This window comes from Argiope bruennichi, chromosome 2 (assembly GCF_947563725.1).
Source record: "Argiope bruennichi chromosome 2, qqArgBrue1.1, whole genome shotgun sequence".
NCBI classification, from domain to species: Eukaryota; Metazoa; Arthropoda; class Arachnida; order Araneae; family Araneidae; genus Argiope; species Argiope bruennichi.
In genome coordinates, this window is record NC_079152.1 from 119,255,893 (window position 1) to 119,276,457 (window position 20,565).

Genomic DNA, 20,565 nt, shown 5'->3' on the forward strand with positions numbered 1-20,565 from the left:
CCATTATGTAATGATTCAATTATGTAAAATGACATTTACTGATTTAAAAATGGATTGAATTGCTGACAAATGAATTACATTCTTTTAATATTCACCTTACATAATGTTAGATCTAATACGCAATGAAAAAGAATGTATTTTAATACATTTTAAACAGTTTTAATACAGATATTTGGCACTTCTAATTTTAATTATAAATGCAACACAACGCTCATTTTATTACAAAATAAAACACTAAACATTCTGAATTCCAATTTACACGCTTGCATATATAATTCTTTTCAACTCTCAAACAAAATAACGAAATGTCACATATTGAATCACCCATATAAATGATTTCATTGCTATTGCAGAATTCACTATTTATTGCAAATTGGATAATATTAAATTAACAAATATTATAAAAATAACATACAAATATAGGCTTGTTATAATCATTATTGAAAAGCGCTGAAGTTTGTAAGCAAACGTCGAAAGTTTATATCAGTCAACAAGAACTAAAAGTATATCGTCTGCATTTTTAACATATTTGAAGAAACTAATTATCGTTTGCAATTATTTTTATACATATTATGCGCTATTATAAATTATGCACAAGAGATGAAATTGATTAGAGATTAAAAATACGGGAGAAAAAGTCAGATGGGATTTTCAAATGGGAAAAGGGGTCAGATGGGATTTTCCGAGACATGCTTTAAAATCAAATTCTTTGATTAATTAATAAATTTGAAAAAAAAAAAAAAACCCATCTAAAATGTGTGTGGATTTTAGATAAAGCTTTTCTTTCTTATCAATAAAATTCGAACCATTTTATATAAACATTTTAGTATCAAACTTGATTATTCCGAAGACAACGACAGAAGAGTGAAAAATATTTTCCAAACGCCTATCGAGCAACACGCCAACTGGTGTAATCACGCCATATGGTCAATTTGAATGCTGACTGACGTAATAGAAATAAGTAGATAATGGTTACCAGATGGCAAACATCAATCTTGCAGCATTTTTTTTCTTTTTTCAACTTTCTTCTCTCTCCTATCGTGGCGTTTAAATAAAAAGATGGCGAAAACTAAAGCGGATGCTGAGATTGAAAAATGATGGATGGTTTTTCAAATTCCCGGTAAACGGTTTGATCAAAAGAAAAGAGTTCAAGGAAGTTGACCAGCATCAAATATGGAAACAAAACAGGAATTGCCACTTTTTAATTGATGTTTTTTATTAGCTCAGAAAATAGATTATTTTAGTTCTATAGATTTAATAGACAACTATCTCATGAATAAAGGAATATTATAACTTACTCAGATTCAATTTACATCATTATTACAAAAACTTACACACACACACACAAAAAAAGCCAACTGAAGGGTAGATATTCTAAATGATAAGAAATAGAATATTCATAAGGCAAGAAAAAAAATGATACGGATATTTGTGGAAATCAAAAGCAGAGTTTTCTTTTAGTAGAGCAGAACTAGTTTAATTCAATACGAATACCATTAAAAAGATCCGATAGATTAAATATATATATATATATATATATATATATATAAGTTAAAAATCGTCGAGTGGTTAATTTCACTATTAGAAATCTAATAAAATTTGATTTAAATCGCAATAAATTGTGTTCAATGCTAAGCTAAACGTGATCATTTAACATTTTTAGTAATCAATTTTTTTTGTCATATTTTTTATCCTGAATATCTTTTTAAGTCAGTTTTTTTTTTCTTCTTTTTAAAACAAAAATGTTTTAAATAAGCTTTTTTTTTTTTTTTTTTTTTTAAATCGTCCTTGGTCGTTGTAATGTTATGAGGCGAGAGGAATTTAGGGGTGTGTGACATATGTGCCCCATTGAGATTATTAGGTCAGGTCATTACATTTCACTAATATTCTATATAAGATCTAAAAAAAAAGAGAATATCTTATAAACATTTAATTTTTAAGATAACTCACATAGAATACCGAAAAATTATTTTACGTACTTATTTCAGTACAAAGCATAATTTGCAAAGTTCAATTTGGCAAATGGGACATTAAGTTCCAGTTCTTTTTTCTATAACTTCAAACTAAGCTTCGAACCAATGGGATAATATTAATTGAGTTTAAGATTGGTAAAATCTCATTAATGTTATATTCTATTTCGTGGTATTATATATCCCACCAACAGTATAAATATTAACATCATAGCTGAAACTAAAGACGATAATGTTCACAAAGTCGGTCTTTCTATATGCATCCTCAGCGAAATATTCCGAGGCTCCCCCAACATATTTTATTCAAAATAGTGAAGAGTAAGGTCAGCAATTGTAACATTAATTCTTGGTAGTACACTATGTATTTCAAAATATAGGATAAATGAATAATACAAGAGTGACAAGGGTTAATAGTAAATTATCACAAGTACAGACATAATTCAACCATCGTTTAATAATTCTTTTAATTCTGTGGAACATATTTATAATGGATTGAAATAGTAGAAGAATGCGATAAATATTAACAATTGTGCAACGTCAATACGTCAATTCAATTAATGCAAGTAAAATAAAGTTTTAAAATAACGATTGTCATTTTCAGCAATATTACTTTTTAATTTAATTTTTAATTTTCATTTCTTTCTCTTTTTTTCCTATTATTATTATTATTTATCACCACTTTCTCTGTAATTTGAAATGCGTGCCGTCAAGGTTTGGCATTTGTAATAATCATCGGCCCCCAATCCTCCTTTGCAATTATCTGAACAGAAATAATTTAATTTTTAATCACTCTGTTTAATATAACAGCAGATAATCCTTGTTATTTTTGTTCACATGAATTCTTACCATAATGCATTGAGAAAATGATTTAAAATTTTGAATTGCAATTTTAAGCAGTACAAATAAAAGAAACTCAATATTAATTTATGGAAGCATCATAGAGTACATGTGTGCATTTAATTTATTATAACAGATATCTTGTAAAAATAATAAAAAAATAACTTTTCATCAGAATGAGATGAGCACTATTGTACATACAAAAAAATATTAAATATACAAATAAAATTAAAAATTAATGAAGTACAATATTATAATAGTAATAGGTCCAAAATTTAATACATTGCATGACTGCTTAACATTCAAAATTAGAACTAAAACAAAGCTCGCAAAGGATTTTTAAATTTGTTGATTATTAAGTTAATTTTTTAAAAAAATGTCTGAGAGATTCAAATGTCTGCAAAATTTTCAGCTGAAACAGGTTTGAAAAACAGCATGTATGCAAATATAAAATATTAACAAACGCAAACGATTAAATGAACAAAACTTTCGTGAATTTTTGCCGAAATGATGCCGATTCTTAATATAATGTTAAATTATTAAACAGATAAATTAAGAGATTACTGAAACAGTTAAACTAATTAGTTTATTATTACAAATCATAATCGTCAACAGCAATGTAGAGGAAACGAAGAAAATGAAATAGTTTATAACTAATTAAATACAAATATTATTTAAAAACAATAACAAGCAGATACATATTCTAGAAAATTTTATAGAATTTTCCAAAAACTATTTTAAAAAAAGGCGTTGAACGAAATAATAAAGACAGTCCTTCGCTCTTTCGTGCAATATCAGATTAATCACAAATTGCAATGAGTCAAATAAAATAAAAGATAACTTTAACACGAAATCAAAGGGAAAAATATACTTATTTTAAAATAGAGGGATTTTTAAATACAAAGAAATCTGTCTGGTGATATTCTCCTGTCCTTATTAAGATCTCGCTCAACAACCTCTCGCATATTGCTGGTAATGAACTAAAAACATTTATCTCACTAAAGGGAACATGTTTTTTTTTGTTTCGGATGCGGGAGTCCGTTCACCTGGCTAGGCTGCGATAGCCTTAAAGATTAGGGCGAAAAAGGAAGGGAAAGTTGAAAAGAGAAATGGCCTCGATAAAACACACCGGTCATCCTAAATTAGGCCTGGCCAGTTTCGCTTTCGGAATCGACCGAAGTCTGTCTCGAAGGAAAATGGCGTAGAATCGAAGAGGAAAATTTTTTGAATGGATTAAATTATTTTAAACTACACGAATTCAGGAAAAACAATAGATTTAAAATGCAGCACTGGTGTTATTATCTTACAGAAATTAAAAAAAAAAAAAAAATACTCAAATAAAAAATATGCACTTTTTTGAGCGTTGAGATACTGTTAGATCAATTTGCTAGTGTACTTACGATGTTATTTAAATATCAATTTCACTTTTTTTTTGTGATTAATCAACTTAAAGAAATAAACTGAATAAATAATTGGATAGCTACGTATTTCTTCTTAAATAACAATACATGCCAAATATAAAAATAGAGATGTAAAATAAGTAGAGAAGTAAAATTGAACAATATAATACACAGATTTTAATAAAAAGCGCTTGAGAAATTAAAACTACTAGCGAATTATTATATAAAAGAAAATGAATCGACCTCAAGAATGATAAAATTCGAATCTGAAAAGTTAATATACGTAATAACAAGAGCATATATAAGACAATTAAAATAATTAATATGATGTTATATTTAACTTCATATGCATGAATCAGTTAACTATTGTTGACGCACATACTCATCATGGAAAAAGTACAACATTTTACGTTATGACGAGTTTGTCAGAAGTAATAAGAAGAGATAATTTGCAGTTTGAATTACATTTTTAGTAAAAACTCAAGCATATTCGTAAATTTCAAGATGTTTAAAATATTTTGAGGCCAAGTTGAAATGAAAGGAACAAATAAAATATTATTAATAATAATTATAAAAAAATCCGCATATAATATGAATTGTTTTTATTAAATGTATCGCTGTGTTGTATTAGTCATCCAATTTTTTTTTATGTTTCTTTTCGTTTATATGCAAAAAAAAAAAAAGCATGTTAGTTTAAGTAAATAAATAAATGTGATTATAGAAATAAAAAATAAAAGTCATTTCATTACAAGATAATTTCCTATTACACATACTCTGTGTTTGACGAGTATACACGTCATCAATTTAGATACGCATTTTCCGAAGAGGTCGATTTTTAACAGTTTACTGGTTAAATGCTTAAGCTGAAATTAAATATAATATTTAAGTGCAGCAACTGGTTGTCAAAGGTGACTAATCTGTAATAAAACATTATACAAACTAAATTAATACCTGCATTATTAATAATTTTTTTTGTTCACTTTCAGGGTGGTAAATGAACTATAAAAACTCAGTCGAAAGGGTAAAAAAGATTTAAATAATCGGTGAAAAGGCATAAATATTTTTAAAAAAACCCGAGATAATTAAATTATCAAAATAAATCGATTTATTGTTACTAAAACAGCATTCGGGATTTACAGATAACATAGGAAGTCGAGGGTAATGCACTCATCCATCTGACATCCTCATTTTATTTAATACGAATGGGCCGGAAGCTTAACATCGAGTAAATTTTTATGCCCTTTACAAGAGATAAAATAGCAATCTTTGATATTGCAACATAGTATTCTTCCTTCAATGTTAACTTTTGTTGGGAAAATGATAGAACTCAAAAAAAAAAAAAAAAAAAAAAAACAGGGAAAAATTGACGCAAGAAAGCAGCAACTTCCTTGTTGCTGAATAATTGGTTTCTGAGATTAGCTTGAAAAAATTAAAGAAACAAATCATCTGCCTTTTACTTATACCGGTTTGAGATCAATACATTAAGAAAGTAATTTTATCAATTAATACTTTTTCCAAATGTACACAAAAGAGTTGGGAAATAGCAGAATTCGATTTTATAAAATTTATTTTGATAAGCTTTTCACAGAAAATTAACTCAAAAACACAATTTCTGATTTCTTGAATGAAAAGGGAATTTTTTAATATCCTCATTCAAGAATTTATAACTTCGCGACAGACACAAATTTCAATAATTTTTAATCAAGACAACGGTTATAGTTTTTTTTTTAAAGCTGATTCTGCGAGTGAAGCAATTTTATTCAGAAAAAAGCAATAATATTATATGATTCATTCTCTCAACAATTAACGGAAAAGACAATATAATAAAATAAATTAATTACAAAAAAATCGACATTTATGCATTTTATATTCACAACCGATAATACCTTAATTAATAACATGCAAAAAAAAAAAAAAAAAAAAAAAAAAAAAAAAACCCTACCAGCAAAATTATTACAGGTACATAAGGCCAGATGGATAACATAACACATGCTCCTAAGTGACTTAGGCCGATATGTTTAAAACTCTGAAATATAACAACCTAACAGCCTGAATACAGAATTTTCATATAAATTAGGTATTAAAAATCATAGATTAATCGTGTTTAAAAAGTAAGTTCTGTTAAAATTTGTGATATTTAATAACAAGACTGTACTCAAGCTTATTAACACAAAATAAAATCAACGGCACTGGCTGTTTCTCCAAAACTTCTTATGCTTCGTAGTACAGTAAAGGTAATCAAATATACATTTCGGAAGCCTTTATTTAGAAAAACTGAAATTAAATTTTGACACAGAACCACAGCTTATGAGAAAGATCACACATCAAATACCGTTTCGTTTTTGATTATTGTGCTTACATTACATGCATGATAGACAAACGGTCAACATTCTGAGGATTTTTAGTTCAAAATCTGCTACGTATATATACCTTAGACACCATACAGAATTTTAAGCTTTGTAATTATAGTTCACTTTATTCGGACAGCGAACAGACGGACATCCGGTGAATGGATTACGTACAAAATTTGATAGAAATCAACAAATTTGGGGTTAAGACTACATGCCCAATTTCATCCAACTGCCCCACAGCGCTTTCGTGTTATCTTTGTCACAGATAGACAAATCTAATTCCAAAACTGTGTTTTTCGGACTCCGGGACTCAAAAAAGAAGACGCCTCAAAATCTCGTATTTGATATTTTTAAGGATTTTTTTTTCTTCTTTTGCATTGTTCGTACATGAAAAAACAAAAATAATTCTAGCAGCATAAGCGATTTGTTAAAAAAAAAGTAGTAATGATAAAAGTTTTCAAATAAAAGAAAAACATTAGATAAGGGCACGGCTTTTCTGCAAAAGATCATATCAACTATATCCGAAAAGGTAAAAAGAGCAAATTTCTCAACAAATAATTATTAAGGCAGAGCCATTTATCTATTCCAAACGCTTTACGATAACACGTGTACAGCCGGATCAGTTACCGTCTCAGTAATTTATCTTTCCAATACTTTTAACACATGCTTAGAAAAACATTTCAAGATGTAAGCGCATATTCAAGTAGGAAGGCAACGATTGATAATAATTAAACATTTATTTTATGTTTCAATGAGGATAGTTAAAATAAGTTTAAGAATTTCTTGATTTGTTAGATTAACGACCCGTTTTATTTGTTACTTTTTACTGTTTTTTTTTCGTGTAAGTGGTACAGAAAAAGTATAATAATTCGGCAAAAATTCGAAATCGAAATTTTGGCGAATCTCCACGTTTTAGACCATCCTCAGTTCGAAAAACACAGTTTTGAAAATGTCCGTCCGTATGTCTGTGACAAAGATAACTCAGAGCTAGGCGGTTCAAATTTGGTATATTATACCAAATTTACAGATTTCTATCAAATTTTGAATAAAATCTGTTCCGAGGAAGTTCTCTGTTCGAAAGTAAGTCAACACGATAATCATAAAACGAAAAGAGTTAGATAGATAAAATTCGTCACACAGATTTAACATCCATAGATAGTGTAGACACCTGTCAAATTTTGAGTGAAATCTAACTACGGGTTGACTGTCTGTCAGTCTGTACTTTCATAAACATGTAAACTCAATAATTCAAAAAACGTAGGCACTTAAACATATCAAATTTGGTACAGGATTTTGTGATTACAAGTGCAGTTTCGAGCCAAATTTTGGTTCAATCAGTTGAGAAAAATGTGTCTAAAACAAAAATTCGATTTTTGGCTACTTGGGATGAATCGCCAAATAACTCGCCAAGATACATTCAGTAAAAATGCTATATTCAAGTTAATATTTCGAAACTAATGTGCGCTAATGTCAAAGGGTTTTCTGGCATAACAAGTTTATTAGGGACTGTGCAAAAAAAACAAAAAAAGTTGTGAGGTGATTACTCACGCTGGTATAACTTGTTGTCAGATTACTAGGCTGTTAATTATTCATTAACGGAATTATTTCGGAGCATTTAGAATTTTAATTTAAGTAAGAATTTGGAAGTTAGCAATTAACATGTATAAATATATCGAAATGATAACATGAGCGGTTAACAGAATTTATACCGATAGTATTCCAAAAGTATAGTAACTACAGCTAATATAGTTGGCTACCACTATTATCTGGATCATGTTCACACAAACATTAGCTGTTGGAGAATGGCGGGTTCGAATCCTGATTCCATTAAAAACATGCATGTTAAATCAGGGTCTTACATCATTTCGTTGTTTTGTGTTGATGTTTGGAAAGGGGGACACCGACTCAGTTACTCAAAATTAACGAGTGTCCCAAAATAAATCGTTTCATTTCAGAAAGGTGAAATAATTTAACTAAACTAAAGTAAGACATCAATAATAAATAAATGCCAAACGATTTTCTATTTTAATGATAAAGATTACGATATGCTAATAGACGCATTCTCGAAATAAACACGTGATTGCAATCAGAAGAAAAGCATCGACTCTTCCTTGCTCTGTTGCATGAAATGATATTCTCGGACTGCTGGCGACATTACCGAATTGATTATTTCCTTGAAAGATTTCAGACTGTTAGACTGAACGATTGTAATCCGTCCTCTTTTCCAAGACAAACCTTATTACTTTATAAAAGTGTCTTATCATCTTCGCTTGAAAACGAATAACTTCTTAGATGTTTTAAAATATTTTCAAATAAAAGACTTCCAAAATATATTGACACGTTCTCCATTGTTCAACCGTTTTCTGCAATGGCAATATTATTTCTTTGCAATTTAATCAAGAACCTTAATGACGCGATAAACAAATCCCAAAGTAAATGTTTTATGCTTTCTTGTAGACTGATGCAAAATGGGAAGATAATTGTGATTCATCAAGAGTAAATGTAGGAAGATATATATATATATGCGTGTGCTAATAATAAAGATGAATGTATCTGTCTGTATGAATGTTGGCGCTCTATAAGCCAGATCGTTGGACTTATGTTTACCAAAATTTGGTACATATATACCTAAACTAAAGCAAGACAATGGGTGGGAATAAAGAAGAGGAAGAGGATAAGAATGTGCCTGGAAGCGATTTTTTTTTCAAATTTTTATTAGAATTTTATTTAATTAAAAATTAAGATGAATTTTGGCGTTTTACTGCGGTAACTTCTGAAAATATTATTGCACAAAAATGAATTTTATACCGTTTCAAAATTTAAAAATTTCTCTTTTTAATAATACCAATTTAATAGTCGCGTGAATTTTTCTAAATTTCGGAATCCCTCTCCCCACCCCTTCATTTCAACAATAAATCCCAAAGTTGCTTTGAAGTTCAAACCCTTTTTATTATTTCATCAGATTATATGATTTTTTTTTCCATAGCTGAAAGTAAAAAAGAAAAAGGATTTTGGCTCATAACTGTGTAGTTTAAGAAATGCATTAAAAAAAAAGCAAGATTTATAAGAGAGATATATCACATATTTGCATTTTTAATAACGCTATGATGCCATGGGATTGGTATCCGTAAGGAAGTTTCATGTAGATAATGAGCAGAGTATATGTAAGACAAAGTCCTATTAAGATACATATTGTGTCAGCTTGCATTATTTTCGACTTCAATGTAAATTAAAATAATCTACTTTTCTATTTATATCAATTCAAAATAATTTCAGATTATTGCTGTTGCTATAAACAAATTAATTAAAAAGAAACAAGGTTGAGACATCTAACAGAAATGTTTGTAACATAAAAAAAAGAAAAAAAGAGAGAAATAGTTTTAGAAACAAAAATGATGCAATCCAAAAATAAAAATAGTTAACGATATTTAATAATGTCGAATAGCGAATATGTAAGCCTAATTTAACACATATTTAATTAAACAAATGCTAAAATAATTACATTACCTGCCGAAGGTTTCATCAGTTTTGAGAAAATTAGTTTTGGAATTAATTCGAATGAACCATGTCATGTATAGTGAATAATTAAAATAATTGTTTTAAAAGCAGACAGATAAATGGATACTTATAAATTATTAATACATAAATGTATTTATGCCCCGAAAAGTAACTAATAGTTGCATATGTATTAATTACTCATTGTAACACAACATATGAAAGAAATACTCAAGAAAAGATTTTTATAATGTAAAAGCAAATGCAATTCTACTAGAAATTTGTAAACTACATCTTCACGCACAGTGAATAACTAACTAGTGAGCCTAGTAGTTTACGCATTCTTTAATGACATAACAGAATAAATAAATTCATATCATGAAAAATTAACTAACGATAAAAAAAAAGAAATAATAATAATAATAAAAAAAAAAACTAACAACAAATCGAAAAAAAGAAGTATAAAATGAAAATAACTCACTCCGGAAATAATTTTTAATTATTTTCAGATCTTTAATGAATTTTAGAACATACAAAAGAATTTTAAACAAATGTTATATCTTTTTCCGCCCATTTCTATTTTTATTACTTGAAATTTCGATTAAATTTTATAGAGATTGAGCAATATCACCAAACGAAATATATTTGTTTATATGTTGTAAATAACTGAAGAGAGTAGTTGAGATGGCACTTTTTATATTTAAAATATAAAATTTTTTAATAATTTATAATAATATGTTTTAAATATTAACAGAGAATATTAAATGATTTAATATTATTTTAGAAAAAAATCTTCAGAACCAAGACATTTTTTCCCGTAACTTCACACAGCTGAATATAATAGCAATTTTAATATGTTAATTTTCAGCAATAATTCAAATTATTTTGATTTCGAAAATAAAATTAAAACACGGAGGGGGGAGGGAGGAACCGGGTTCTCAAGATAAGTTTATTGACAGAATTATAAAAACTATTTTTACTGTATGATCAAGAATTTCTTTCGTCTCATGGTTCAACTATCAACTTACTATGATTTATGTTTTCCACGAAAATTCATATTTGTAACTGGTGTCTTTGACAGAAATGAGCAAATTCGGTCTGTATTATCATATGTTTTCTTTACCATTTGTTTTTCTCGAACACTTAAAGCTGTCAATGAAAACCTGCGCTTCATCTTTCTATTAAATCACTATCATCAGCAAATTAACTAAAATTAGTCAATTAAGTTGATTTGCTGGATTAAATTGCCATTTAGAAACTTGACAAATAGCTTTGTTTAGCTTACAATTTTTAATTGTAGCCAGATGACATGAACTTCCACTTTAACAATACTTTAATTTCTAAACCTTCCAGCAACACTGAAAGAGTTCACATTTGAGTCCTGATCAAAACAAACATGATACACATACCAAACGGATTTTCAAAGGAATCAAGACTTGAACTGGCATAATATTATCAGCAAACGGCAAAGTTTGATTTATTAGATCAACGCCATTTGACAGCAGAATCAGCTGAAGCCCAATTTATGCCTCTCCATATATTCAATCAGTTGCAGACTTTTAAAAAAGAGAGAGCCAGAGAGAATCATATAATTTTTATTGATTAATGGCTTTGCCGATATTTTATTCCGAAGTTTACTTGAAACAGACATTGTGATTTTGAATCGTTGCTACATGACAAGGATGATGCACAAACCAGGGTTCTTTTATTTGTTCAGCTTCCACTCTCTATCTATTCCAGTCTAAGTTTCTTATAACTGCATCTTACACTGACATGAGGATGACGAATCCCAATATACATGGTAAAACTTCGGTGCAAACGGACCATGAGATCGTCATCTTCTAATATCGACGAGAAGTCTTCAAAAGCCAGCAACCGAGAAAATATACAAGAGAAATCAGCCCATTTCCACATCTTAGAGAGAAATGGAAAAGCTAAGATTCGAATTACTTACTGGGGGGGGGGGAGCCAATTTTATTTAAAATAATTTCTCTCAGTATGTGAGAGACAAAACAAATTCATCATTTAAGTTAATGCATTCAAATTCCTTTCTACCCTTAGGCAAAAACAATGAAATATTGTATAATTCAGCGTTTATTTGTAAAATAAATATTTAACATGATCTGTATCGCCACATTTAAATAAATAAAATAAAATACGCTCAATAGAACTAAAGCAAATGGAATTTCTGAAATTTTCTCAAGCCGAAAACCATTTTCCAGCCCCTTAACTTCTAAGCAATTGCAGTTATTGAAAAACTTTTATACTAAAAGTCGTTCGTCTTAATGAAATGTTAATTCGCCTAATTTGATTTATTTTTATATCTTCAAATATAAAGACGTTGGGTGAAATGAAACCAAAAAATTCCCCCAAGATTCTTATTTTTCTTGGAACACAGCCCAGGAATGTTAAAATCGAATAAAAATCACTCTAGTTTCCGAAGCCATACCATGAGAACTGTTGCAATAAATAGTCTTCCTACAAGGAATCTACTTAAAACTGGACAGTGAAAAAAAAAAAAAAAAAAAAAAAACCCAAGACTTTACCAATCTATGTTATCTAAGTCAAGTTCATCCGGAAAAAGTCAAAAGTTCAGACTCAACAGCAAACACATTTTTTACAGCTCCACGTCAGCCTACACGGGACAGAAATTTATTTTTTCAGAGAACTCATGAAGAGGCATGAAGAAGAGGAAGTCCCGTCTTTTCTTGAAAACAAAGCGACGCTATTAAACGTGACCAGAATGACATTCCCCGGAATCTATCAGAGATACCCTGGGATCGTTGAACGCTTTTCCAGAGGAATTTTAAATTGCTTGTTAAAGAGAACATCCAAGACATTTTTGATATCCACCGACTCAGCTCAAATCGGGCGTGACCGAAAGCATGCTTTAAGTTCTTAACTTGCAAACCACGAAAGTGAAATTCGTTCAAGTTTGTGGACGACAGAAATGTTTTTACTAGAAAGTATTATTAAAATACATCAAATTATATTAAATTAATCAAAAAAAGGGACACAATATTAATTAGTACATTAAACATGCAAAGTTTTATCTACATTCATCTGAGATTTTAATTTTTAAAAAGATATATCAGAATTATTATTATTTTTTTTTCATATTTTGGGTTTCTTAATACTATGTCAGAAAATGTTGCTGATATAGATAAACAATTAAAAATTATCGCTGCTTTAATGCAGTTTGGTCTGGTTGGAGTAACATCTTGTTATGGAGTTTTACAACTTCTATTTAAGGACGAATCTCTTAATTTTGAAGCAGGCAGAAAACAAAAGGCAGAAACTATCAACAATGCAACTTTCTAAACCACAGCAGCGACAAAACATTTTACTACAAATTAAAAGAGCATTAGGCTTATGTCGCTCTTGAGCCTACGACACTCTGGATTCGACGCTGAGATTCTGGTGTCAGGACACACCTTTTCATGCATTGCAGAAAATAAATATGAATAAAAAAATAACGAATATTAAAGACAAAATCTGATAATAGCATAAAAAATTTGTTTTTACTATTTTTTTTAATTACAAATTATGAAAATGATATATATCAGCTACATGATTTTAATTTTAAAAAAGGCAACAACTAAACTTTATAATTATTTTCAAAGTAGTTAATAATTTCTTTAATTTTTACTTTCTCGTATAAGAAGTACTACAGAGAAAATTTAGTAAACATCAGGGGGGGGGGAAAGAAAAAAAAAAAGAAAAGAAAGAAAGAAAGGGGGAAAAAAATCAAATTTGAGATTTTGACAAATTTCCCTATTTTATACCTCCTTGAGTTCAAAAAAGATATTTTGGAAAATGACTACTGTCTGTGACAAGTAAAAAAAACTTTGAGCTAGATAGATGGAATTTGGTAAACGCTTTTAAACCAAATTTGTAGACTTCATCAAATATTGAGTAAAATCTGTCCAGATGAAGTCTATCTGTCCGACTGTTCGAATATAAGCTACCACGATAATTATAAAATGAAGTATTTAACATCTATAGTGTAGACACCTATCATATTTTGTGCCAAATCCAGCAAGGGAGTGACTGTCTATCAGTCTGTATTTTCAGAAATATACAAACACGACAGCTCAAAAACACTATGACTTAAATATATCAAATTTGGTATGTGATTTTGTGACTACGAGTGTAGCTCTGCGTCAAATTTTTGTTACAATCGAGTGAGAAAAATACATCTAAAATACAAATTTGATTTTTGTACGCTATTGACTACATTCCAGGATTAATCGCCAAAAAACTCGCCAAGGTTCGCACGTTGGATTCAGCAAAAATGTTAAATCCATACCAAAAATTAAAATTTCGTAATTATTGCACGCCAATACCATGCAAAGCGTTCTCTGAATAACACCTTTATTGGAGAGTATGCGGGAACGTTTTAGGAAGATTACTCCGGTTGGAATTAGATTGGATTAAGAGAAATTTGCAATATTTTTCTATAAACATTCATTTTTAAGAAACATGGATCAAGAGGTGGAAAGCAATTAGTGACGGTATCATCAACTCAAGTCCTATGGATATTTTTGGTGGTGGGAAGGGATGGAGATATCAAATTAAATCGTCAATTTGATTTCTATAATTAGATCATGCATACATCGATATATGCGTACAATTTTTTAAAGAAAAAAAAATATAATTATATTCCAAAATCTAGTAATTGAAACAAAATTTATTAAGAATAAAAAAAAAAAAAAAAAAAAAAAAAACATTTAAAAAATAACTCGACGAATGTATGCACATTATCAGAATCCAGCTAAATATTCAATACCAAATTCGAAGCTTTATATTAAACTAAATTATTAATAAGATAAATAGAAAAATAATATTAAAAACAATCGCTACAACTTGAGTACTCATTTCTATTAAAAACACTGGTTACGCAAATAGACCACACACTATTGCTCAAAACTCTTTGATCATTCTATTTTATATTTACAAAATAAACAAAGGCTAGATGTTTCAAAATTCAACAGAATAAATAAAAGTATATAAAAAAAACACCGCAAACGCAAAAACATGTTGAAATCATTTGTTCCATTTCGGGAAATGTGATTCAGTCCACTTTCGATGGCTTCAACAACTTTGAATGGCGATTTTCTTTCTTTTCAACATCTCTTAAAGATGAAGCAGCGAGTCAAGAATGTTGTTTCGCAACGGAAAGTAACGATTAGTAAAGGAGAGAGGTCACACAGGTTGCCCTTGGTTTCTCATTTTTCTTAAACCAGTAATAGTTAGTCACCACATTTTATAAACCAGATTAAGATGAATATCGGGTTTTGAGAGAAACATAGAAAAATTGATTGAAGCTATTAAAGATTCACTCTCTAGTAGATTCAAACAATTTTTCTATGTTCACTTAAAATGGGTACTTCTGATTCCAGTAAATTTTCATTATAAGCGTTGCTTCAAATAAAACATTATTAACATTCGAAGAAAAAAATAATCGTGATCTTATTTTTAATTTTTTTTTTCAAAAACTATTAAACTAGAAAACTATTAAAAACTAGAAACTATTTTTGAAATTTCAAAATAATTAGAAAATTTATTAATTTAAACATCGCATTTTTTCTAAAGTATTTAATTTTCTCTATTTAATTCTGAGAACTTAGAAAATATGTTGTTTCTATTCCACGAGAAATAGTACAAGGATACTTTCTAAAAATAACACTAATTAATAAAATTTCTGGCAAATATCAATAAAACAATCTTTTCCACATATTCATAAAAATATATACATTTCAATATTTGGATTTACTAATTTAAAAAAAAGAATTCATCTCACGATGTAATTTAAAAACCATTATTGTTTCTGGTCTCGGAAACAATTGTAATGTCTTCTGTCTAGACCAAGAGACAAAAATTATCATTTTTGGCAACGATGGACATCACATTGCATTGTGACCTATGCATTTTGTAGCTATCGTGTTCTCTTTCACTAGGATAGACAGATAAACTTTATGTGCACGAATTTCGATCAAAATTTAATAGAATTCTACAATTATTGTGTAAAAACCCCATTCCAAATAATATTCAGTTAGCTCAAAGCGTTTTTGAATTATCACTTTCAAAGACGGGCATCATTCCAAAAGTGTGTTTTTCGGACTCACAAAAGTTCGTCAAAACCTCGAAGTAGAATTTTTTTAACGACTCCAGTACTTTCTTTTAGGATTTTTCATTTACGAAACTGAAAAGCAGGCCAATTAGGAAAAGGAGAATAATCTAAAATTTATGTGCTGTCGGTTTTGATTTTAAAGATGGAATCGTTTTTTTTTTGGGGGGGGGGGTAGAGGAGAAATAAGATGATCATCAAGTCCAAATAATTTAACAAATGTTCAAATACAAATTTTTTTTTCCATTTAAATCTTATGCTACCACTTCTGGCAACTATAAGACAGCATACATACAAAGAGCATCATTAGAAGGAATTTTGAGAAAAACATTTCTTAATTTTAGTGAATCAAAGAAGGGAAGAAAAAACTAATAGAAAAAAAAAACTTTTCTTATAATGATAAATATTTCAGCATGATCAACTTTCCTTTCAAATGACCTTGTAGTGAGTGATATTACCGTTTTTCAGTATAAGAAGTTTAACGCATTGGGATTCAGCTAGTTCTTAATCCTACTAAACGAGCGATTAAGAGGAAAGAATGAATTGCCTTGTTTTTCAAAGGCGGTACATTTTTCAGAAAGAAGCAATCCATAAACAAATACAAACAACGAAGTAATTGGAATAGACAATATCATCATAAACATTTCCGCTAACTGTTAAGCAACTGAGCTATGGAATATATTCAGTATTTTATATGAATCATTTTACGTTCCAATGGGTGTACAGAATATTAAATTAATTCAGGCACAATTTTCTGCCTACTTAAAGATCTACCAATGAGAAAGTAGAGAGTCGATTAGCATTTTCAAAATAGTTAATAACATGTAATTAATAATTTAAGAAAATCTGAATTAGTGCATATAAAATACATTTTGCTGCTCAACTATGAAATATTCTTAATATATAACGTTTCGCTTCCAATGTATTAATAGAACAATAAACGGAAGATAAAAATAACATACAATTAATTCATAATCTAATAAAATCTGAATTAATGTATATAAAAAAAGTTTTACAGCTCAACTATGAAATATTCTTAACTAGCTGGTACCTGGTGCGTTGCCGCCGCAGAAGAAATACTTTTGGAAACATCATTTAGAATTTAAAAGAGCTATTTTATTTAATTAGGAATGATAGAAAGAATGATATTTACTCCCTTGTCGACAATGAATACATTTAATGAAATTGAATGATACATAAAGAAAAAATAGAAATAATATTTATTCCATTTTTTTTTTACTTTATTATTCAAGTATACTTTAGGGTAGGCAATATTTTTTGTTTTTCCGTCTTCAGCAAAAACAACTTTCGTGGCTGTCCAACTCGTGAGCATTCAACATACAACTGGCCATGTGAAAAACATGGATTTTCTAAGTTCAAAGCAATAAGTTGGCATAGTTTTATCGCCAACGGATGGACAGTACGGCAGCTCATAAAATACGAACAATAAATTTTTATATTAGATATTTAACGTTTCGCTTTCAATGTATTAATGAAAAATAATAATAAAAAAAAAAGAAATTTCTATATTTGTCATTTGTTTTTATAAATGCAACACTATGACGTTTTTTTTTTTTGTTTTTTTTTTACTTCAACAAACATTGATGTTAGAAAAACTATAATATGTGATTAAAAAAAAGCAATATTTCTTTCTTCTTAAAGAAAAGAAAATTTATAGACTTCCGTTGAAAAGAATAAAGCCTTTCAAATGAATAGACAACCTAATATGCCCACTTAAGACATCTCTATTAAGCTACTTCCCGAAATACAATCTAATTCAATTCCATAAACCTACCTCCGTCCGAACTGGCGGCTTCACCATTGTCTTTGAAATGAATTTTCATGTTTTCCTCCAGAGCGCCGTACAAAGAGAACCGTTGTGCAGCGCAGAGCTAGCTCACCGACTGACTCGATCGGCTAACGCTGAAGTAGTGACAGCTTCAGTGGGTGAAGGGCAAATAAAAATAATAAAAATTAATGGTTCCGAAGCGAACCGGTTGGTCGAACACACGCCGTTTCGGTAGAGAAGCGAGAAAGAAATAACGATGACACACAGTCCGCCCGCCCGTGCGATGTTGCCTTTTTCAGATATTAAAAAAAGGACGATTAATCGTGACGCCGGAGGAGTTATTAAATATATATATATATATATCGGTTTGCTCTAAAAGGTATTTAACAGTCTGGGGGTAAATGCGCTAATAAAAATGGTGAGTGTAACGATGACAGGAATTAAAAATACTTATTTGAAGAACTAAAGAGGTTTAGGTATTTTCAAAAATGGAAGTCAGAGTCTCCCAGAATCGAACGCACAATTCAGGACGCTAAATAGGTAAGGCTGGACAGAATCCAATAAATAAATAAAATAAAAAATAAAATTATGAAATTCTTATCTATCAGAAAAACAAGAAGTGATAACGGGGCATAAAAAATACAAACCATTATGCTTTCACAATCTTTCATTTAGGCTGATTTATTTGAACTAGTCACATTACGGTGACAATATTCTATGCACAATCTAAGTTGGGAAAGAGAACCGGTTTCAAAAATTAAATTGAGATAATCATCCTTAATATAAACTATTTATTAGCAAGTAAAAAAAAAAAAATCGTTAAAATGAGTCAGAAAATTGGAACCATCTCAATTTATATGGGACGTATAGTATATTTACATATAATAGAAAAAATTGGAAATTCAAAATCGACTTTTTACCTGACATTTTAAAAATCAAATATAGTTAATATTTTCAATATTTAATTCAAACACGTAAATTGGTAAATAATCCAGGGTATTCAATTAAAATCTGAAATATTTTAATGTCCAAAGTTTGGAGTTGACCAGCTAATAATGAGTTTGGTTACTTAATTTTAATTAATAATAAGATTTTCTGTACAAACTAGAATAAACCTAATTTTGTACTCTTCAACCTGCTTTCAATTTACAAATAAACATTCATATTTAAATAAAATTCCATTTGACTAGATTCAAATTTTAAAAATCGGGTCATTAAGAATTTTCCACCTCAGTTATAGTCATCTTAATTTAGAGAACAATTTTTTAGACATTATTCTTTTTTATTATATGTAAGCTAATGTTAGCATTAGCATTTAATATAAGGTATCCAGGCGTACTAGGTGAGTTAACTTTTTAACATAATGACAGTTATGGGCTGATATACTATCTACAAATTGCGCCGTATGACATACATAATGAAAATATAATTTAAAAGAGTCTACAGGAAAGACTATTTAATCTATATCTATCAATTTTGGAAGCTAGTAAGTTATATCGATGTGCCGATTTGAGGGGAGTCTTACGGAGTGCTTGAACTCTTAGGTTCTTAACCTCCGGACATAACAGATCAATAGAGTAATAGCATGGCAATGAGATTAATTAGTCAGTAACAGTGAAAAATAAACTGAGGATTTACTTGTAATAATTAATTAATAATACATGCGAAGAAAAAAAAATGAAGAAAAAGAATTTATATGAATGAATTTCGGCAAAATCGGTCTAGAGTTAAGTCGGAGGGAAAGCTAAACTGATGTTCTAGATATGTAGGAGATGGCGAGGTCGCTTAGCATTCTTTGGAAGTGCCTGGTCGTAAACTTTAGTTTCTTTAAATGCAATGTTTCGCTATTGTCGATTTTTTCAAAAAAGTGCGTTGAGAGTTGCTTATGGAAGTCTTGCAAAGTTGCAGCATTCAGATATTTTTTTATGTCTTTATTCCTAATAGTAACTTATGTAGTTTGTACACTACGATTATTTTTTTTAATTTAGCTAAATTTTCAGCTCAAAATTAACAAAATTTTAATATTGCTCCTAAATAACATCGGAGCCTATTATCGCCCACAACCACCTTTACACACCTTAAACACTTAAAAAATAAGCTCGTTAGTGATACAAATTATTATGTATGTCAATTTTTTTCCCAATTTAAATAAATTAAGAAGAAAATTACTTTTGTTTCAGTTACTGAATTTATACTCTAAAGGTGTCACTCCCGCATAGAATTGTAGACCTTGGCTAAGACGGTGAATGCATTGCATTGGATTGGTGAACAAAAGTTACAAAATATTAATCTTTGGCGTAAATCTAGCGTTTTTAATGAATCTAAAGCGTGACCTTTGGAATTTTTTCTTGTCCCTAGCATCTGGTTCCCAAAAATCGAATTCATAATTTGCGCACCATTTTTTCGATAAATTGAAACTAAAATTCGACATAGAACTACATTTATGATAGATAAAAACAATAACACATTGTGATATGAAAGATTATGAAGCATATTATTAGGGGACTGTATCTTAAAGAATGGGTTTTTCCTCCACAATCGAGTAAAACCAGCACAGACGGAATGACCTACTTTTAACAAGGGAATCGGATTT

The 20,565-nt window shown here is 29.2% G+C and overlaps 1 protein-coding gene across 5 annotated transcripts in view; it reads right to left on the reverse strand.

The window, feature by feature from the left end:
• The window catches only part of LOC129990432 (echinoderm microtubule-associated protein-like 2), an 86,513-nt gene that overhangs the window by 51,532 nt on the left and 14,416 nt on the right, over nucleotides 1–20,565 (reverse strand). For 4 of the 5 annotated variants that reach the window (XM_056098160.1, XM_056098158.1, XM_056098156.1 and 1 more), the window contains exon 1: nucleotides 17,979–18,135. The exons of the other annotated variant lie outside the window; for it this stretch is intronic. In XM_056098160.1, coding sequence (XP_055954135.1) covers nucleotides 17,979–18,027 — 49 coding nt within the window. In that variant the 5' untranslated portion in view covers nucleotides 18,028–18,135. Of the gene's footprint in view, nucleotides 1–17,978; nucleotides 18,136–20,565 lie in introns of those variants that run through there. 5 annotated transcript variants of the gene reach the window in all.